The 22,934-nt window shown below is 38.3% G+C and overlaps 1 protein-coding gene across 1 annotated transcript; it reads left to right on the top strand.

Annotated features, from left to right (window-relative positions):
* The first annotated feature begins 1,690 nt into the window (after positions 1–1,690).
* On the top strand, positions 1,691–22,261 carry wapla (WAPL cohesin release factor a). Its single transcript, XM_053509707.1, has 20 exons — positions 1,691–1,899; positions 3,284–3,635; positions 8,035–8,629; positions 8,743–9,002; positions 9,637–9,743; positions 9,828–9,917; positions 10,032–10,181; positions 12,789–12,925; positions 13,042–13,153; positions 13,240–13,449; positions 14,019–14,130; positions 14,314–14,411; positions 15,497–15,573; positions 15,699–15,859; positions 16,902–17,017; positions 17,161–17,370; positions 18,283–18,490; positions 18,639–18,727; positions 18,867–18,962; positions 20,211–22,261. Exons 2-20 carry the CDS (start codon positions 3,311–3,313, stop codon positions 20,274–20,276), a joined length of 3,219 nt encoding a protein of 1,072 aa, XP_053365682.1. The 5' UTR covers positions 1,691–1,899; positions 3,284–3,310; the 3' UTR covers positions 20,277–22,261.
* Positions 22,262–22,934: the final 673 nt, after the last annotated feature.

Raw genomic sequence — 22,934 nt, 5'->3', positions numbered from 1 at the left:
CGGCAGCTTTCTGTGGTACTTAACAGGATTTTGTGCAAAACATTTATGAGATAACTATGCATATATTGATCCCCATAAAAAAGATTTTAAAAAATATTATTATTATTATTATTATTATAACTATAACTATTATTAATGATCGTGGTAGCAGTGGTAGTAATAAAGTTATTACTTAGTCATAAATAGCAAAATGGGTGGAAATCACAAAACCTGTTGTTTTAGTGCTGAACAAAGTTACGCTTGATATTTATTATTATTATTATTATTATTATTTTACACATCACTCTGCCAGGTTTTATACCGACATCTAGTGGTCACAAAGAAAACTGCAATACCTCACTGTAACCGCTCGTCAAAACTTTTGTGGCTTAAGTAGTAAAGCACGAAAATGAAACATTTTTATCTTAGTTTTTACAATATATAATAAATATGATAAAAGCTTTTTTGGGTGGAGGTACATGCACAGTATAGTGTTCAATCTGTGCATGAGCTTAGCAACAGCTTCTTTACACAAGCCATCCGTCTCTTCGACAAAGAGGGACTGGACTGATAAACACACACACACACACACACACACACAGACACACAAACAGTTAAACTTAAGTACCTGAAAACATTGGGACTGAACTGATAAACACACGCGCCCAAACACACTGATCAACAACCATCTAAGAATTGTTCACACCAACCTGTAATTGCTCTTTTGCACAATATTTATTACTTGTTATTTGCACAAAACTCTTTTCTGTCTTTGCTGCTACTTACTGTACAAGGAATGTGGATTTTTTTTATTGTTTCTCCTCGCACTACTTCAGCTCATTACCTCATTACCTCATCAACACAGTACTCAAATGGGTCATGTTTTCAGTTTATCGCTCTTGTTTGCACATTTGCACGTGCACTTTATGTTGTCTCTTTTGTATAGGACTTGAGTTAGTTTGGATACTTTTCTGTTTATTTAAAATGTCAATGTCTTGTCTCAGCTAGGCAGCTAATTAGGTTTCTTAGTTAACTAGTTAGTATTGTTAATTTATGTTGAATGTATGGTTGAAATAACGATAAAAGCCTACTTAACTTGACTTGAGATTTCTATATTCTTGTTGTAAATATTTGAAATAATAAATAACTTAATTATTCCATCAGGTGATTTTTTAGAGCGCTTCAAACTCAATAAACTAAAACAAATAAATTACGTTTAGAAATGATCATTTAACCCGATTTAGTGCAAGATATGTATCGCTATTTAATTATTTTTATTTAAATACTTTAAATCTGCTTTTCTTGTTTATTGACTCTAACTCATATAGTCATTCGAGACTAACAAAGCTGAGCAATTTGAAAAATCTTTGGTGCTGAAAAGTCCTAATCTTTTGACTGAAAGTTGAAGCAGTCGCTTATTTTGTAGTATATTATAGTTAGAACTCCATATCCCAATGCGCACCAGATCCTTTTAACCAATTAGACGCGGCTTTCTCATCCGGGTATTGTACTCGTGCTCGCTTTTGAATAAGTTCCCCAGGCCAAAACTGACCAGAGCAAATGAAGTTAGCGGTTTAATATTTTACATTCGTCAAATAAACATCAATAATGAGTTCAGTGATATTATTTAGCTTGCAATATTCGATATGAAAATATATCTGTATATACCGGAAATTATATTCGGTTACTTCTGAGACCGGAAAGGGCGGGGTCTATTTTTCATGGCGCATCATAGTCGACCGAGCACAGCTTATAAACAGATAATAAATGAAAACAATATAAAACACGATATATTATTTCGCATTTATTTTAATTTGTGAGTTTTGTGTTTATGCGTATTTACATTTATTTTATTGCGCTGTAGGCTCGCGGGTGTTTTCTTTAGCGGATTAGCACTGTGCAGGGAGCAGCAGGCCGCAGGTGAGACATCACTCAGCTTTATATTTATTGCTTTTTATTATTTTTAAGAAATATGGCATTACTTTTAACAGAAACATGTAAAGGATACGCTTTTATTTTTTCATATATTTTTTTATTTCCCTTCGTGTGAGGTGTGTAAATGTGACATTGAGCCGCAGGTTTTGAACTATAAGCTAATGCTAACAGCTAACCTTGGTCATCATGGTGATAAAAATAATCATAAAATTATTTGCATATTTTTATATGCAGTGCATTATGCATTCTAATTCATTAAGTAATTATAATCTGATTTGCGGAAGCTTGCTTATTTACGTCTAACTTTCATATATTCATCTATAATATATAAATGTGCACAAGAAATTTGCCTGAAATCGATTTTTACGTCATCAAAGGTCGAATAATAACTTTATTCAATTTATAGACTTAATTTTACATTTCATTTTAGCTTAGCCATTTAAGGATAATCATGTGTTTATCATATTTTCCTACCAAGATTATTCATTTTACTCTACCTTTGTGTTTTATTATAAAACCTTACATATTGCCTGATCAAAAGTATATGCACCCCTGAACATGATGTCTTATGGGGCTTTACCACAAAGCAGAAAGCATGGGAAGACTGGGATGCTGAGATCTATAGGTGGTTTTGATGCAACCTGCAGAACTCCAACTGCTGTAGGTGCTGAGTAGTACTATGAGGAAATGTGTTGAGAAGAAAGTGTGTGTGGAAGTAGCGGTTAAAACAGACAAAGTGTTCAAACCACAGAACAAGTCAAGAAAAAAATCAGGGCAGGACGCATTAGAAGTTTTAAGGAAGGCTGGTCTGGAAAATTGACATTAAGAGGCTGGAAATATGAGGAAGAATGAGACCTACAGTTGGCTGTAATATACCCAACCTACTGAAAGAAGAAGCAGCAGGAAGAACAATTACAGAACAGTGTAGAATGTGTCTCTGTATGCTGTAGAGTAACTAAGAGGCCCAAACCTTTTAGGTTTGAGATCCTCAAAGCCAGCTCTATGAAGGTTGCACTAGAAGAACTTGTGTGTCCTCCACAGAGCCCTGATTCAGCTCAAGCCTATTGAGGCACTTCTTTGGGTTGAACTGGAGCATTCTTGACATCCTGCTCCTAAACTTAATAATGCTTGTGTACTGTGTGCGAATAAACACAAATCCAAACAGCTACGCTCCAAAATCAGCATATAACAAAGACATGTGGATGTCATGGTCATAGGTAACTGTACAATTTTAAAGGTTCAGAAATGTGCAGAAAATGTTTTAGAAATGCTAAGTGGAATGCAATTCTGGTTAATGTTTATGGACATACATCTATAGTACCTGATTTGTTTGTAACTGTAGCGATGTATTTGAAATGTCTCCATTTAGGGAATATGTAACACATCTTATCTAACCATGACAACCAAGTTCAGCAAAACATACACACGGAAGGGCGGTGAGGCGAACTCCAAGTTCGAGGAGGTGTTCGGTAACAGGAAAGCCACGCTCAGCACTAAATGGGGAGAGACGACATATAAAGCCCAGCTTGGCTCCAGACGCCCTGCTCATACATCCACCGTACCCGACACGTCCTCGCTGCACAAAAAGCCCCGTCTGGAGCATGACGATGAGGAAGATGACCCATTTGGCTTCGACAGTGATGAAGAGGAGCAGAGCAAGACTTCCCGAGGGTCCGAGGCAGAACAGAGTGGACAGAACGCGAAGATTGGAGCCAACTCAGGTAACGCTCAATTACACTGTTAGTTGAGAGATAACTACATCCTGGCAAATACTACATCATTGCCATAACTTGGCATAGCAACTCTGTAGCTTTGTAGCCACCCGTGAGTGCTGCTGTAATAGCCCTGCCATAGGTCTCCATGGGCTCTCTTGGCTACAGAAGATACCTCTCATTAAAAAGGTATATCTCTGCCGTAAAATGTAATGCTCAAAAAACTGTAATAAGTCAACAAACCGAATACTTAGTCTTAGTGTATGACTCCTGTACTCCCCAGTGTGATTTATGAATTCATAACGATTTGAAGAAAAAAAAATCATAAGTAGGAACTGATGTATGAAACTGGGAGTTCAGTGTGATATAAGGGTATATCGAGGGTTCTCTGTCTGTGGAGTTTGCACGTTCTCCCTGTGCTTGCTTGGTTTTCTCTGGGTACTTGATTTCTTCCAACAGTCCAAAGACACGCAGATTACAGCAATTTGAGAATGACAATAAACCTAGTGTGTGCATGTGTGTGCCCTGTGCTCCCACCTCTTGTCCAAAGACCGTATATAGGATACGCTGTATAAAAGATAAAAAAAACTTTTATTTTTGCCACTTCTATTTCACTCTTCTATTGGTTTTATTTCAAATTTTTAGTTGAGTGGAACCTCGGATTGCGAGTAACGCGGTTTATGCGTGTTCCGCAAGACGAGCAAATATTTTTAATAAAATTTTACTTGAAAAAGGAGCATTTTCTTGGTTTACGAGCACCGAGTATCATGTTTCACGCATGCGCTTCTTGTTTTGACGACGAGCGTCACGTGATCACAACTAAGCCAACGGTTTTTCTATGGAGTTAATTATGTGCCAAAATTTAACAAACAAACACAATCTGCTTTGCAAAGAAAAAAACGACTTTCTCACAAATGCAGCGTTTTGCAAACAAACACAATCCGATTTGCAAAGAAAAAAATTCAACTTTCTCACAAATGCACGCTCCATATTTTCTCACAAATGCATCCATCCGTATTTTCTCACAAATGCATCCATCCGTATTTTCTCACAAATGCACCCTCCATATTTTCTCACAAATGCACCCTCCATATTTTCTCACAAATGCATCCATCCGTATTTTCTCACAAATGCACCCTTCGTATTTTCTCACAAATGCAATGGAGCAACTCCGTCTTCCAAAACAGCAGATGGCGCTATCGGTCAATTTAGCTGTGGTTTGATATAACTGTATTATTCCCCTACAGGGCTCTATCCTAAAGATAGTGGATTGTTAATATGTCTGGCTGTCTGGATATATAATGGACACCTCAAAACTGTTTCCCACTCATATTCCCCTGGGACATAAGGGTAAACCATATAAACACGTTGTTTGAGGTCTCGGGAGAATAGAGTAAATTGACCGATAGCGCCATCTGCTGTTTTGGAAGACGGAGTTGCTCCATTACATTTGTGAGAAAATACGGAGGGCGCATGTGTGAGAAAATACGGATGGATGCATTTGTGAGAAAATATGGAGGGTGCATTTGTGAGAAAGTTGAATTTTTTTCTTTGCAAATCGGATTGTGTTTGTTTGCAAAACGCTGCATTTGTGAGAAAGTCGTTTTTTTCTTTGCAAAGCAGATTGTGTTTGTTTGTTAAATTTTGGCACATAATTAACTCCATATTTTTCTCTCTTGCGCTGCGGAATCGTCTCCCCTGCTGGGTCTTAGTGCTCGTCTCTTACTGGTATAATCAACATCCGTGCACGTGTGTACTGTTTACTATAACACTGTGACTATGTGTGTGTGAAACATATTTTATTTTGTGTTCGGTAGCGCGTGTGTACAGCGCATGTACTGTTTCTTATAACACACGTGTGTGTGCGCGCAAGTAAGGCAAAAGAAATTCTCAATACAGAGGTTAAAAATCTATTTTCTTCCTATTCGCGGTGTGTGTGTGTGCGCGCACGCTGTGTGTGTGTGTGTGTGTGAAACCCTCATTCACAAAAAACACACGCGTGCACAGAAATGATAGGTTTTTAACGTTTGTACTGTTTTTGAAACACAATTGGTTCATACTGTAACCTGTACCTAGTTTTTGCTGTTTGGTAGTGTTGATTGCAGTGTGATTAAAGTAGATCTAAAGCAATTTGTTCTCAGGTAATTAATCAAGAGTAGTTTCAGGCTTCCTTAAGGTGTGAATTGTGGGCAGGGCTTAGCTACATATATTGAAGGTGTCTCCTAAGCATATCCTGCAACAAAGGTAGTGCACAAAGAATATACTCAAACTCTTGTTTACCAAGAAATTACAAGTTTTATAGACAGTTACCTTAGTCTAGCATGTGTCTTCAACCTATTTCTGTCAGTTCTCACAGACCAAGATGCTTTTACTCACACAGCAGAGGCAGATCCCCCAGAAACCTCATCTACCCTCCAGTACTGTCTCATTGCCCTGCACTGGTGGTAGGTGGGCTCTGGAACTGCCAATCTGCTGTAAAGAAAGCAGATTTTATCTCTGCCCTAGCTACTCATTACTCTTTTGACTTTCTGGCGCTAACTGAGACCTGGATATCTCTTCAGAACTCAGGCAGAGGATAGGGCAGCCGGTGTAGCTATGTATTCTCTCACACTCCACGAGAAACTGGCAGAGGTGGTGGTACGGGTCTCCTGTTGTCCAAGAGATGGTCCTTCTCGTCTATCACCCTGTCTCATCTCAGTTTTTCATCATTTGAATTTCATACAGTTAAGGTAACCTTTCCAATTAACCTCCACATCTTAGTTATTTACCGTCCTCCTGGCTCTAGAAATGAAGGCCAGAGGCACACACTCTGCTCTCTGAAGAAACTCTGTCGCAAATCTTTTAAGAGGTAAGGTGCTGGGTAATTTGTTTGTTCGTTTTACTTTACAGCAGTGATTCTGTTCTCACACGAGTGTCTTTCGTGATGTTTATTGCTTTTTTTTTTTTTTTAGATAAAACAGTGTAGCGGGAGAGAGACGTTGATTTATGACCGCTGTTTACAAAAGTGTAGTCCAGTGCGGGAGATGCATTGTGGGTAATGCAGTCCGGTGTCTGTTTTGTTAGGATATAGAGCCTGAGTTTTGTTCTATAGTAGTGTTTTTAGTTGGATTTAAGTGCAGGATCCACCGAAAGTTTGTACTATAACCTGAAATGCAGAAAATAAAAGAAAGGGCAGGCATAGATGAGTTTGTCCATCTGATTATTACACGAGCATGAATTAACATGCTGTTACGCTGTCGCGAGCAACATAAAAAAAACGGAGAAGCTTTAATAATTTAGAAGAGAACAACAGTCTTTCCGTTAATGTGTGTGTGAGTGTGTTTAAACAAGAGGAGAAAGTTTGAATGTGTAAGATGAGGAGGGGGAGACAGGAGGGGCTGAAAGCAAAAGTCTCCACTTACTCTAGCCTCACACACACACACGCACACACATACACAGCGTCTGCGTGCACAAAAGGGAAACGCTTATCTGCCGGGATTTATTTTTTACTTTTTTTAAAGGTAACGTGCAGGTTAATTTGTTTTATTTTTACTTAATATTTTGTATTAATAATTTTTATGTATAAATTTTTTTGGGCTGTGGAACGAAAAATTTAAGTTTCCATTATTTCTTATGGGAAAATTAAATTTGGTTTACGAGTGTGTTGGAATACGACCCCACTTCCGGAACGAATTGTGCTCGTAATCCGAGGTTCCACTGTACTTGAAGATTTTGCTGCCTCTTTGCTTTGTTTTATCTCTTAGATTTAAGATCCAGTTTAATTTATTTCTCAAATATCCTCTACATCACATGTAGAAATTATTTTTTTTGTGTATCCCAGTGAGGAAGCCGGGGCAGAGTGCAGGGTTGGGCAGGATACAGCAGCCCCCCCAGAGTAGACGGGGTTAAAATCCTTGCTTAAGATATTAACATGGATAGCTTTATGGTGAACCTCTGATCAGTAACCCAGAGCCTTAACCGTTACAGCCAACTGTGCTCGCATCGGGACAGCGAACTTTACACATGTTTACTTCAGTGTTGCGTTAGCAAGTTATGTGTTACACAAATAAAGCGATTTGGAACTGAATAACGAATGTTAATGCAGCATGTGGTGAAGCTCCGTTTGTGTCTGATCCCTGGTCAGCAAGTTACAGGTGCAATGTTGTTCCTCTGTGTACACTGCTGTGTGCCTGAGCTATGATGATGATGAGACAAATTCAGGAGAAAACGCTTAAATTTTCTACTGATTTACCTAACAGACAATGTTAATATATATATATTAATTCATCTATATTTTATTCATCATTTTGGCTGTACTGCATTAGATTGGTGGTGTTTCAGTGTCACCATCTAGCGCATGGAGTAAAGTAAAAGGTTTTTGTTTCATCTTGTTTAATTCAAATTGTAATTAACTTTTGTGTCCCCCCAGCCACACCCACTCAGAGCCCCTCTCCCACCATTGCTGGATTTAAACCCATGGCACATGGGACTAATTTTAAACCCACCCATAGAGACTCAACTGCTTTTATAGATCATTTAAGGGAAAGTTCTCCATCCGAGCCCACAGAGGACATTGGATCTGTACAAAGCAGCACTGCGTCAGGCGATTGTAAACCTGCCGAACAGGAAGTAGGAGCTTCTGAGCCAGTGGAGAGGCCTGTCGATTTCGAGCAGCTGCCTCTGATTAAACCGGCGCGAGACCGCGTTTATCGAAGAGCCAGTAAGAAAGGAGAACAGGAGAACTTGCAAAATTCCCAGCTTTCGGCAGAAAACAGCAGCATTAAGCCTGTTTTCAGCACCATCTCATCGAGCGTGTCTACGTCTGGGGGGTCAGAGATGAAAGGTCGTGGACGTTTCAGAGATTATACACTGCTGCACCCATCGTGTGTGTCAGTGTGTAATGTGACCATACAGGACTCCATGGATCGCAGTGTGGAAGAATGTGTAAGCACCGCCCCGGCCGATCTCGGGGATGCTGGAATGTTCCGGAAAAAAACAGAAGCACAACCTCCAAAGTACAGCAGGTACAGAGACACACTCACATTGTTTTTGCTCGCTCAAATGTTCTTTCTCATGTAAAAAGAAAATTAGAAAGCTTTTAATATGTGTTTTTAATTGTTTTGTTTAACATTTCAAGGCATCGTCCCACAAAGTCTAAGCTGGAGTGCAAGCTGGAGTTTTTCGGCTTCGAGGACGGACCGTGTGAAGACGGAGATGCCGAACCTGGCACCAGCTACAAGATCAAATACTTTGGCTTTGACGAGCTGAGCGAAAGCGACAGTGAGGATGAGGATGACCGACCCGGGAAGAAGAAAAAGAAAAAAGACGCTGCAGAAATCGGGATGATGACGTCGGACAGTCCTGAGATCTCAGATGCTCAGAATCTTACACACACAGGTACAGTCTGCAGTCAGGCATCGTCAGTCAACAGGCAGGGATTCATCTATACATTATTTACTTTTTTGTCACATTTCACACACCATGTGCGAAGTTTTCCCACAGTGTGTCTGTGTCTGAAAATTTGCCCCCCCTTTTTCCATTTTTTCCCTTTTCTGATTGCTTGCTCTGATTGTGCGTGGGTTGCCAGATTGCACTGAGAAATTCCTTGCTGGGCTAAAATCTTGCCTGCTTTGAGATAAAAAAATAAATTAAATAAAAAAAAGGCCAAACAGAAACATTAGTACTGGAACCCAAAGTGTAGTTCACTTATACCCAGACAGTTTGTTCCACTTGGAAATTGGCCTGATTATTGGCCCTAACCGTAACCCTTTTCCCCAAAAAAATCTTTAAAAAGTGACCAAATTATTTCAAGGAATTATGCTCTCAGGGCACCCCTACTGTTCTTGGTGGTTTTCGTGTTTTTGTTCTAGTGTAAACAACCCAAAATAAGGCAAAAGTTAAAAAAAAGGGCTTTTTTTCTTATGTTTATTTTCTATTAAGATGTCCACAAAAAAACTGTTATTTTAGAATAATTAATTATTGTGTAGGTGTTTGTGTGAAAGCAGGCAGAATTTGAGGGTGTGTGTTTTAGATCCTCAGGAGTGGCAGGATGAGACGAACTCTGTCGGCCCAGACTCGCAGAGAGAACGAGCAGAAAAACACACTGACAAACTCATCAGTCGCAAAATCTTCAAAAAGGTACAAAATGACCTCTGACCCCAATTGTGCGCCATCTCTCTCTCTCTCTCTTTCTCAGTTTATGATCTTATTTGTGTGTCTCAGATTTCTACTAAAGCTGTGTACAACGCTCGTCACTGGAATGAGCCTGAACCAGAGGAAACTTCACTCCCCTCACACAGTGACGTCACACCTGTACGTCCTGACCTTTAACCCCCTTGATATTGTATTCTGTTCAATAAGCATAGACTTTACAGCATTTAAAAAAAACATTTAATATATAAAAGAGTGTTTGTGTTTCTCTTCTAGAAGTCGAGTTTGTCAAACGTAAGCAAGGACATGAATTCTCCAAAAGACGACGACGTGTTTAAAGCCCCTCCACCTCCCCCTAAAGTCACTAAATCTGTGACCCCACCCACTGAGCCCAGCCCACACACTACTACTGCAGAACAAAAGGAGGTGAACAATGCATCATGGGAAATTTTTGAAAATATATTTTACAATAGAATAAGCATAATACTGAATATGGGTTAACACTGATTGTACCAGTGCAGTGTGTAGTGAGTCGAGTGCACTAGAATTAGTTCAAATACGTATTAAGCTAATCAAGATTGCAGATTTCCAAGTTTGTGATTAAGAATGAGCAAGAAGTTTATTAAGGAGCAACAGGTAATTTCACATCTCTGATAAATAAAAACCTCCAGACTAAGTTGTTTATTCTAGCAGCTAGGAATTGTGACAATTTATACAGCATAATCAACTCCTAGACCACGCAGTCCAGAGCACAGTTCAGAAGTATCGAAAAGAGATATTAAAGGTCTGCTTTAAGCTAAGCCTGTAAATTTTTTCAAAATTAAATGCACATACAGAAGTTAATGCAGAAAGCAATGTATGTATAGTAATCAGGTATGTTTAGTGTAATTTGTAGCATGATGTACTTACGGTAAGCGTAGTGCAATTTGTAAAGAGTGTACTGCGAAGGTTGTGAGTATAATAAAATCTTATTATAAAGCGTTTTTGTAGTCAAATTTGGCCTTTACAATTTGATCCTAAAACCACATTGTGATTATTTAGACAGATATTGTGATTGTAATTTGAAGGTGCAGGATTTTAAGTACTTAGGGTCAACAGTCCAGAGCAACGGAGAGTGTTCAAAGGAGGTGAAGAGGCGGGTACAGGCAGGTTGGAATGGGTGGAGAAAAGTGTCAGGTTTGTTGTGCGATAAAGGAGTATCAGCGAGAATGAAAGGAAAGGTGTACAGGACAGTGGTGAGACCAGCGATGCTCTACGGCTTAGAGACAGTGGTGCTGAAGAAAAGACAGGAGGCAGAGTTGGAGGTAGCAGAGCTGAAGATGTTGAGGTTCTCTTTGGGAGTGACAAGGATGGATAGGATTAAGAATGAGTTTATCAGAGGGACAACCCACGTTAGATGTTTTGGAGATAAAGTCAGAGAGGCCAGATTGAGGTGGTTTGGGCATGTTCAGAGAATAGATTGTGAATATATCGGTAGAAGGATGCTGAGGTTGGAACTGCCAGGCAGGAGGTCTAGAGGAAGACCAAAGAGGAGATTTATGGATGCAGTGAGAGAGGACATGAAGTTAGTTGGTGTGAGAGAAGAGGAGGCAGAGGATAGGGTTAGATGGAGGCAGATGATTCGCTGTGGCGACCCCTGAAAGGGAACAGCCGAAAGACAAAGAAGAAGAAGATTGTGATTGTAATTTAAACTTTGATATGCAACTATAAAATGTACCATTTAGTCTAGGCCTGGGCGATAAAACGATAACGATATGTATCGTGACAGACACATGATCGATATCAATAAAAAATGTGTTCGATAAAACGTTCAATATTTTTCATTCTTTGTCGGAAGAAAACAGGTTGCGAAGCTAGTTTGGTTGCATTAACAAAGGCACTCGCTCTCTGGTAACCTAGCAACGTAGGGAGTGATACGCTAACAGCCAATCATGTAAAAGTATCACGTTTTTTTTGCGCCATATCGTTGTCTCGTGCTGGTCTGCAGGATTCCTCTTCATAAGCAAAAAATGAGTGCCGCAGCGAGCGAGAAAATTGTAAATAAAAGAGGAAAAGTCAGCTCGCCAGTATGGCAGTTTTTTTGGATATTATAAGTCTGACCATAGTCAGACCAATGTCGTCGCAAATTATGCAAGACCGTCGTCCCTGACAAGACTGGTAATACCACGAACTTGATGTACCATCTGTAGCTGCAACACTGCACAAGCAGCAGACCCCCATAGAGAGGTACAGTACTCTGCATCAGTGCCTTATGACAAAGAATCTAAATGGTACAAAGATATAATGGAGGCAGTGGCATGTCATATAGCCAAAGACATGCTTCCGCTTAGCACTGTCGAGAAGCCAGGTTATAAAAAGTTTATACACCTGCTTGACCCACGCTATGTTCTTCCTGATGAAAGTACTTTTCTAAGACTCCCATTCCTAAGCTGTATGTAATGTAAAAAAATCTGTGCAGCAAGAATCTGTCAGCCAGTGAACTTCCTAGCACTAAACTTGCACTAAATCTTCAGGTTTCTCTGTTTAAATCAAACACTTTGCACTATTTTATTACACTTTATTAAGCATTTCTTACATTTTCTTTCATTTTGCACCTTAAATGTTTAGAGATTTGTTGTGTTCATTGTGACTTTAGACTTATGTTTACATTTTAATTATTTGAGTTTTCCATGGTTGTTGACATTTCTGTCTTAATAACTGAGGGAATTATGATAAGAGGACCTGGTCCTTATTTTAAATGGGTCATAAAAAATATCAATAATTATTGATATCGACCGATATGAAACACTGATATCATGATACAGTTTTCAGCTATATCACCCAGCCCTAATTTAGTCACAATTAATTAAGGCACAATTAATACTTTTAATACAAATACTTAATTTATTGCCCAACTTGATGTAAATTCTTGACTATGTATATGTTAACTGTAGTAAAATGCAGCCTTTTGCAGTTGAGTAATTACAGAGGTCCACCTTCTTATGCGATAATTGTGCAGCTCCAGTTATAATGTGTGTGTGTGTGTATGTGTAGTTGTACACAGTTGTCCAGCACGTGAAGCACTTTAACGACGTTGTGGAATTCGGAGAGAATCAAGAATTTACAGATGACTTTGAGTATCTGGAAACGGGACTGAAGAGCACACAGCCTCTACACACACGCTGCCTTAGGTATATACGCAAAATCTGAGGTGCACACACCGCATCTGCATACACAAACTGTGCAGCAAATTTGTGCCAGCAATTATTTTGTCACTGTTTACATCTGCTTGTGTGTTTGTGCACAGTATAATCAGTTTAGCTACACGCTGTGCCATGCCGAGTTTCCGCATGCACTTAAGAGCACGAGGAAAAGTGGCTCAGGTTTTCAACATGCTGAGTGATGCACCACAACATCCGGTAACTATTACATAAATCTAATTATGATCATTGCGTATTTGTAGTGTAATTATAATAATAATAAAATTGTATGTGTGCATGGTCAGAACCTGGCGTTGTGCACAGCAGCTCTGCTGTACATCCTCAGTCGTGACCGGCTCAACATGGACCTGGATCGTGCCTGTCTGGAGCTGATGATCCGTCTTTTGGAGCTGGAACAGGACGAGGAGGAGGATCATCAAAGCAAAGTCAAGGAGAAAATACAGAAACTGTGTGAAACTGTACACAACAAACACCTGGATCTAGACAACATCACTGTGAGTCATGACTCCAAGTCATTTCAATCGCTACAAATAAAGCAATAGTTAATAAAGGAATACTGACATAGCTAAATAAGATTTATTAGATGCAGAATTAGCATCACTAATTCAATAGCGAGTTGCTGATTTGTTTGGAGTATCGAGATTCACAGTACAGCAATGATTTACGAAGAAATCAAGTTAGTCCACTAATAAATTTGTTTAGTAAAGTGATTAATTTGGGTAATGAAGAGTCACTGTATAACATTGGATTTATTTAGAGACTCAGATACCATCGTACAGTACTGATTTATGTGGAGAAAAGGTTCACTGTACAGCACTGGTTCATTTAAAGAGAAAAAGTCTCACGATAGAGCTCTGATTCATTTAAATAACGACTTTGGATAGTCAAGAGTCACAGTGAAGCAGTGATTCATTTTGGGGGGAGGGAATGTGACTGTATAGCACTGATTCATTAAATGAATCAAATGCCAAGTGCTGATTTATTAGAAGTTAGTCTAATTGTTTTAATTAGAATACAGAGTCATGAGAGGAGAATAATTTTTTTTTTCTTTAATCTGTTGTAGACGGGTCATCTGGCGATGGAGACTCTTCTGTCTCTGACATCTAAGAGAGCAGGAGACTGGTTTAAAGAAGAGCTCCGCTTACTGGGAGGACTGGACCACATTATAGATAAAGGTGCACACACATTAAACAGCGGCATTAGTGTTTGCCATCATTGTTTGATCTAATACAATGTACATAGTAGTAACATTATTTCAGATTTAGTTCTGTTTTTGTTTCATGGCTCTGTCATCACATCAGTTAATAACATTAATAATATGGAAATATTAATGAATGTGCTGCTTATCTCTGTCTCAGTGAAAGAGTGTGTGGAAAACCTAGATACAGATGATGAGAATGAGAACCTGGTGGCCTCGCTATGGGGAGCAGAGCGCTGTTTACGTGTTCTAGAGAGTGTGAGTGCATCACTTTCACTTTATGCTGGGTTGGAGGAATATTATCATTACTAAATGTGTAAATTTGTTTGTGTGGAATTTAATTGCACACTCTTGAGCACGGTCTTAAAAAAATGTTCGGTGGCATCTGTTGAATTTTGAAATTAATAAAACATTTTACGTGTTACCGTGAAGTATGCGGAATGAAGGTGTGAGATCGCGTTTATTAAGTACATTTTAATTGCACATTCATAAGCGCATCTAAAAATGTACAGCACCATCTATTAAATTTTGGCATGAAGTAATAATATTTTTTATGATATTTTTCATTTAAATTTCAAAGTAGGAGATCTCTTCCTGTGGGTTAATTGCAATAAAACAAAGCCTCTATATTACTTCAAGCTCTGTCAAAGAAACGTGTAAAGACCCCCATTACAATGAATTATGTAGTTTTTATGTGATATGTGCACAAATAGACAGACCAAAATTCCAAAAACCTTTTTAAAGATGTTCTATTACTTATCATACGTTCTCCCAAATAATGTTTTTGCTATGTACAGATACACCAGCATTACAGTTTTATTATAGACATAGAAAATACAAAACTGTTCCTTTTTTATGATGTTAATAAGTGGGCAAGGCAGCACAAGTTGCCACAAACACCAAAAGCAGACACCACGCTTAAGAACATTTTTGAAAGCAAGTTTTCTTTTAGTTAGCCATGTGAATTTAAAAGCTGAAAGTTGTCGTACTCATCAGAGCCCACACTGTGCACATACTTAAATACATCGACAGTAATTCTACACCTTAGTAGTCCTTAGTCATTGATGATACTCTGGGCAGGCAGGTATGTGTCGCAGATGTGGACTTTTTTGGGTCCTAGCTCAGATTTCATTAAGATAACAAAAATACTGATTCATTGTCATGGAAAAAAAATACAGCATTATTTGCAACAAGGAGAGTAAGAAAAAGCCTTAATTATTTTCTCCGGTATCCCCTCAGCATTGATGGGTGTAAAACGAAAAGGATAACATTTATTTTAGTTAGACATATCCAGAAAGCAATTAGGAACTGTTATGACTTATAATTATGTATGCTTTCACCAGGTAACAGTTCATAATCCAGAGAATCAGTCCTACCTGATTGCCTACAAAGACTCACAACTGATCATTTCCTCAGCCAGGTGTGTATCTGTATGTGTGAGATAGAGAGAGAGTAAGAGACTCTGCTATTTTGATTCAGTGAAACATAAGAGTTAAAATTTGTGTCTTTGTAATGTTTGTCCATATTATGTGTGTGTGTGTGTAGGGCCCTGGGGCATTGCGAGTCCATGATTCAGCTCTTCTGCCGTGATGGCTTTAACTCTGGTGCAGACTCCACTCACAGTAACCATAGCAACGTGGGAAAAGCAGTGGAGGACTGTTTGAGGGCAGTGCTAGGCGTGATGCTGAACCTCACACATGATAATGGTAACATGTGCCTACACACACACGCACACCCACACGCGCAATCACATATCACAGTTTTATAATCTTTTTGTCGCATTTTGTTTATTTGTTTAAAACAGTCAATAACCTAAAAGAGTCCAGATTCAATAGAATGAGTGTCAGGTGACCGAGTCATTATTATCTTATTATAAATCTTTAAAATAAGGAAGATTATAAAAGTCATCAAATGTATTAATTATACTAAGAATCAGGGTATTGAGTCATAGATTTAGGAGTTGCAGAACTAATTAATTGCACTAAGAATCATAACACAGTCGTCATTCCTGCGAGGAAGTAACTGATTCATTACATTAAGTATTACGGCACAGTAACTGGCTTCAAAAAGTCTGAGAATGATAAAGATATTGAGTCAAGCGAGTCACATAACTGATTAATTACAAAAAGAATCATGACAATGAGAGCCCTTAGTTGAGTCCTTAGTCTTGAAACTGATTCATTAGTATAATGTATCAAGTATAATTCCAATGAGTCATTGGAATGAATAAGACATGTAATAAGGATCATGACAATGGAGTCACTGGGATAAACGAGTCACAGAACTAATTCATTACAATAAGAATCATTAGGATGAAAGAGGTATGGTATTGATTCATGATTGAGTGTCATTAGAATAAAAGTGTAATGTAACTGATTTATTACATTTAGTATAATGATAGTAAGTCATTAGTATAAAGTAGTCATTAAACTCATATGTTAGAGTAGAAACCATGACCGTTGTAATATAATGAAGTCATCAAACTGATTCATTAAATAAGAATCATGACAATGAGTCACCAGTTTAAAGGAGTCACAGAATTTATCATTATGCTAAGAATCATTTCACAGACTCATTCTTATGAAACAGTCATATAATTGATTGATTACAGTAATGATCATGATTGTGGTATAAACGTATTAGTGTATCTCCCTATTACAGTATTGAAGAGCCTGAAGAAAATGCTTAGAAATACAACATGACCAAAATTGTTGTCGCAATTTCTGTCTGTCTGTGTGTGTCTGACAGAGTGGGGCAGCACGAAGATGGGCGAGCAGGACGAATTAATCATGACTGTCCTGAACTGTGTCCTTAAAGTTCCTCAGTTTCTCCCACAGGAGCAGAGATTTGACATCCGTGTGCTCGTATGTCTTTATATACCGCCAACCAATAAATTACTGTTTATTAGCATTATACATAAATAAATAATATTATACACATCTAGTAATAACAACTCAACTTTTAAGCTTCTTTAAGTGATTGTGTGTATGTGGATGTGCACATACAGGGTTTGGGTCTGCTAATAAACCTGGTGGAGTACAGCTCCAGAAACAGACACTGTCTGGTGGAACTGAAAGTGAATTTAAGCGGTTTGCCAGAAACGGAGAAAGATGTGAAGGTAGACGAAGAGAAGGAGGTGAAAAAAGAAGAGGATGGGATGGAAGAGAAGAAGGAGAAGAGACTTGAAACTTTAAGTGCTCTCGCTGCACTGGTGCAGGTATGTTTGGAATTGGTTGACAGTTTAGCCCACATTGTTTGCCTGCTGCACCATTACAGTTCACCAGGGGGCAGCAGCATACAGGAATCACTCTACTGATTTGCACTATTTAATACCGTACCAGCCAAAATGTGTAGAACTGTATAAAAGTCTCTACATTAACATTGAATTTAACAAAAATAAATGTACTTGATTTTTTTTTTTTTTTAAAGAAGATTTATTTCCATATGCCTTACTCTTAGCTCAAGAGTCACAGCACTGATCTATTAGGATGGGAGCCATGAAAAATAACAACACTAAGTTAATATTTCATTAGGGTAAGAATTGAACACTGAGTCATGGTTCATATCACAGCTCTGATTTGTAAGGATGAAAATCATGATAATTATTAGAAAAGGCAACATTGACTTATCATAAGACTGAAGCAGAAACATAAACAAGACATTGTAATGATTTATTAGTATAAAAATCATTACTTTGACCAAAGCGTGTCGCTATACTGATTCATTAAGATTAGAACCTTGGCATTGAGGCGTTAACATAAACTCATCACTGTATTGCTTATTTAAAAGAATCACAACTGTGGTGTAAACGAGTCACTGTAGTGACTCATCAGGAATCACGACACTGCTGACATACCGAGACACTGTAACGACTCATAAGGATAAGAATAAGCATGGAGAGATTTTAGTATGAGTATTGATTCATTAGTGTTATCATATAAAAGGTCCCAGCACTGATTAATTTGACAGTAACTGCAGCTTTATAGCATCATATATCTAATTTACATGCAATAAAGAAATGAAATCTGTCGCTTGTTGATGATGGAATTGCTGCTGAGTCACACATCTTCAGGGTTGCTGTGATTATTAATATTCGCTGAGAAATCAATCATTTTGTGTGTGCACACAGCTCTTCCTGGAGCGCGAGCGAGCAGCTGTGCAAGCCGAGGCGCAGGCCGATGACATCATCAGCGAGGCCCCGAAGTCTCAGGCGGATGAGAGCGGACAGTGGCAGGTGACCAGTGGAGAGATGCAGTGGGTCGCCTCAGAAGAGAACACTGACGACAAGAAGGACAAGGAGAAAGAGGAAGAGGAGGAAGAGCTTGATTTTAATAAAGGTACACACCCGTGGAAATATTCAGGCATTTATACTACACACTACAAGACTACGCGTGTGTCTTTCTACATGTCAGTGTAGAAAGCTTCTGCCTGTTTTTATGTATCATGTTTCTGCTTGTTGTAATCATATATGATTGTGTGTGTTAGTTCTGCAGCATGCTGGGAAACACATGGAGGACAGTATAGTGGCATCATACACTGCCCTTCTGCTGGGATGTGTGTGTCAGGACAGTCCGGTCAGTAACTGCACTACCTTTCTTCCTAACTGTATATAATGTAGTTATTATGATGTAATAAGCATGTAACAAGACTGTAATACAATGTAATAGCTGTAAGCTTTAGCATTTCTGATGTGTGTGCGCGCGTATGTGATAGGTAAATGTGAATGCTGTGAGAGAGAGCCTGCCTAAAGGAGATTTCTCTATCATGACTGAGATGCTGAAGAAGTTCCTCAACTTCATGAACCTGACGGTAAACTGCACAAAAAATAATATTAATAATAGTAAGGCATTAATGAACAGTAACAGTAATTATATGTCATAGTAGTAATTATCACATATTATTTGAACCTTTTGTCACATTAATATTAATTGTGTTCAAACAGAGCTTGTGCTGTTATTAATAGTTAAATTTAAACACACAGTAGCGTTTCCAGTTGTGAGATTGCTGTTGCTAAGCAACTGGGCAAGGTGGACCCTAAACGGAAGCTAGCTAATGATGGGTCAGATGGTAGGGTTTCATTATGAGAGAGTGAAAGAGAGAAAGGTTTTTGTTCCTTTTAGTCTCTCTGATGTTCATGTCAAGATAATTATATATTTATAGAATGCTCACGCTGCTGCAATGTACACAGATACACACTAATCAGCTGTAAAGTTAAACCCACTGACGGGTGAAGTGAAAGTGATGCCACTTGCCAGAGGTGGGATGAAGTAAGCAGTAAGTGAACAGGCCTTAGAGTTAAAAGAGGAAAAATGGGCAACTGTAAGGGTCTGAGTGACTTTCACACAACAGTATGAGACAGGTGGGTCTAATGTTACATCTGATGGGTGTAAAGTGCTGCTCTGGTTCGAATGATGCTCTGCAGGATGGCGCTCGTCTGCAACGGGCTCCCAGCGGGCCTAAGGACGAGACACAGCGTCTGATTAAACTGTTCCAAAACATCCATCATTCTAAAATTAATAAAAGCGTTTAAGACATCTGGGAGCGACACGCCTCGTAGAGCTGACAGCGAAACTCTGAATAAAGCAGTGTTTGTTACCGCAAATTATCAGGGTTACCAGAATTAGCAATTATAAGTTTAATCAGGATAATCGAAAGGGTCTGTGTTTTTACTACACACATGTTTTTTATGCGTTTGTGGCCTATTACAGCATTTCAAATTTGTTTTGTTTTACTTCCAGACACTAGCCATGATACTGTTTGCAGCCGGATTTAGCTTTAGCATCAGTTTAAACAAAGCGATGTGGGAGTGCTTTTATTAATTTACTCTTTCCAGCTCTCTCACCTCCTCATCTGAAACAGATCAGCTTCTAAAGCTTTAACTTTTACACTTAGAAAAAGTCTAACACTTAAGCATAAACACTTAGAATGGAGATTTTAATTGTTCGCATCCAGTTCACAGAGACTCTTGTACACGCGGCAGTGGTTAAGGTTCCTTTTTTTTACAGTGTGTGGCCATGTCTGTCTCTTGCTCACGTTTACTCGTTCCCTAATCCATAGTGCGCAGTCGGAACCACGGGACAAAAATCCATCTCCCGAGTCATCGACTACCTGGAGCATTGTTAGCGCCGGATTTCAGAGGAGCTGGCAACCCAAGAGTTTGTAAACATCAGTATGGCGACACCCTTACGACACACAGACATGCATTCTGTTTTTCTCATACTGCTGACACACACCCACACACACTTGAGCAAATATGAACTCTTACTTTTTGTTTAATTTAAATTACACAGTTTATTTCAATTATGAACTAATGATGTCTAAATAATAAACATTAATTTGGAAAATGTAAAATGATCTTGATTTTAAATCTTAATCTTATTATTATTTTTTCTTTCAAAAATGAATTTAAAAGATGGAATAAACTTTAAGTATATATAGAGTCATTTAAATGGAGCTTAAGTTAATTACACAGGGTTTTTGGACTATGAGAATAAAATACAAATACATTTTTTTTAAGTCATTTTAAATGAGTTCTTCAGTGGCGAAGGAGGATAAACATGCACAAATAAAATGTTTAAATCTAAAGTTTATGGTTCAAATAGCAGCTGCCACCATCGCCACCATCAATTGATTTGCAAAAGATTGCTCCTCACTCCCCGCTGGCCAGCGTTTGCATTATATTTTTGTTCTCTCTACTCATGTACACCTGCATATTTACACTTCCCGATACAGCAGGTGGCAGTTTGCACCTACTTGGTTTGTGAGCCACCATTAAATACCAGACAAGAAGAGAACACGGAAGATCGTTTTTGTGCCATGCCTAATATTGATATTTTAGGAAAAATTTTAACTGCGACGCTCTCGTGAGATTTTCTTACTTTATCAACTATGGCTGTGTAGATCAGAGGATAAGATTAACGCGTGCTACACGCACATGAAAATTTTGGGGACAGCATTGATGATGTTGCATTTAAACAGCGATCTATTTATGTGCTCAGGTACGATTGGATTTTTTATCTGATTCGATCTGTGCCCGATTATTCTGTACTGTCCTCGAGACCAATTTTTCAGGTTGGCCCGGGCATGGTTCCCGAGTTTGGAACACTTGTGTTCGCACTGACCGAAATGAACCAGGCCCTGACCCTAACTTACCCTTTGGGGGTGTATTCTCGCAAACAATTAACAAACAAGTGTCCTAATGTGAAAACATTCTTAATTAAATAAGGTAACTTATTTAAACGAATACATATTTTTTGTCTGCAATTTTTATTTTCAATTGCAGAATTAAGGAATTAAATGATAGTCGTATAATTTTGAATTCTTTGTTATTCCACCTGCAGCTCATTCTTATTTTTAGTTTGCAATGAATCTTGTAAAAATTGTTTTCATGATAGAATTTCACAGTTATTACTTGATTTCTTGATTTAATCTGACTGGAATGAAACAATTCCACCCTTAAATTATTTTTTTTCTTTAAAAATCATTGGTTTAAACTCTGTTATGAATCAGGATTTCAACTTAAAGCAGTAATATGTAATGTTCAACGTGGAGGTACAATAGCAGGAGTCGACATATGGGTCATTTCTGCCTGAAGCCTGGCGGCCATATTGGTAAAGTCAAAGCAAATAAGCTTCAATGTACAAATCAGAAATTAGAAAATTTTTATTTATTAGTAATGTCGTAAATCAATTAAATAATAAAACACACATGCCGTGAAGTGAAAGTGTAGACAAATATTTACTGCTCCTAGAGATGAGGGGGAAATAAAATCAGTTATGGATTGCTATTCTTTCGATTGTTGGTTCCTGTATCGCCACATTGACTCCAATATAGATTTTTAAATGATTTATTTTACGTTTATAATAGAGATGCACCGCTTGATCAGCTAGTGACCAGAATTGGCTGGATTTTCAGCTTGATCACCCATGACTGATCACTGACTGACTTGATTCTGTGCCAAGTGCACGAGGTTCTGAGTGGTGCAACAGAAATGCCTTTTTATGGCTTTATATTATCAAAAGTTGTGTATGTTAAGCCTCTGATCTGCTCTTTTCTCCAAACTCTGAGGAAGTTGCGAAACCTACTTACACTTACACCAAAAAAAACACGAGCACTAATTAGTCTTGAAGCTGCGCAGAACTACGCTCAACAACTGCTCAACACTAATGAAGACTTTGAAGGCATTTGTGGCAGTAAAATGTTGCCAGTTTCTTGTGATCCTACTGGTGCTGCTCTAAATCATTCCCACTTTGGCCTCCTGTGTGGTAGAAGTAAATTATTTGCTAATTTTATTTAGAGATGATAATAAAGGCAGATGACCGGTACATACTGTTTAGTAAAAATAGCGTTTTGTTATATTTAAGGTAGATATTTGAAGGTAGTTTGTATTGTTTAAATGCTGTGCTTGATTTTTAAGTGAGAAAACTAATGCAATAAAGAAAAAGCTACATTTAATTACTTATGTTCATTTGAGTTGTGAGGCTGAATAAAGCTAAGGTATAAAACATTAGATTTAACTTAGCATTGCTATAATTGATGTAAGCGTGCAGGTATACATGTGAACGCCTTCTGAAATGACTTCGACATCATGTTAGCTCTTGCTATTAAACCTTTACAGTTTCGAGCTCTCAAACAGGCCACACTACCTTTCAATACTGCACATTAATAATGGAGATCCTGGTTTAAAATAGGGCAAGGCTTAGCATTGTGAGGTTTAAGTCCTAATCTTGGGGGTGGGTCAAAGAAATAATTTATATTTTCAGTATTACATTCTGCATTTTT

The sequence above is a fragment of the Clarias gariepinus genome, chromosome 13 (assembly GCF_024256425.1).
Source record: "Clarias gariepinus isolate MV-2021 ecotype Netherlands chromosome 13, CGAR_prim_01v2, whole genome shotgun sequence".
In the NCBI taxonomy this organism is placed as follows: Eukaryota; Metazoa; Chordata; class Actinopteri; order Siluriformes; family Clariidae; genus Clarias; species Clarias gariepinus.
The sequence above is the reverse complement of the archived record's forward strand: the minus strand, read 5'-3'. Positions and strand labels throughout refer to the sequence as shown.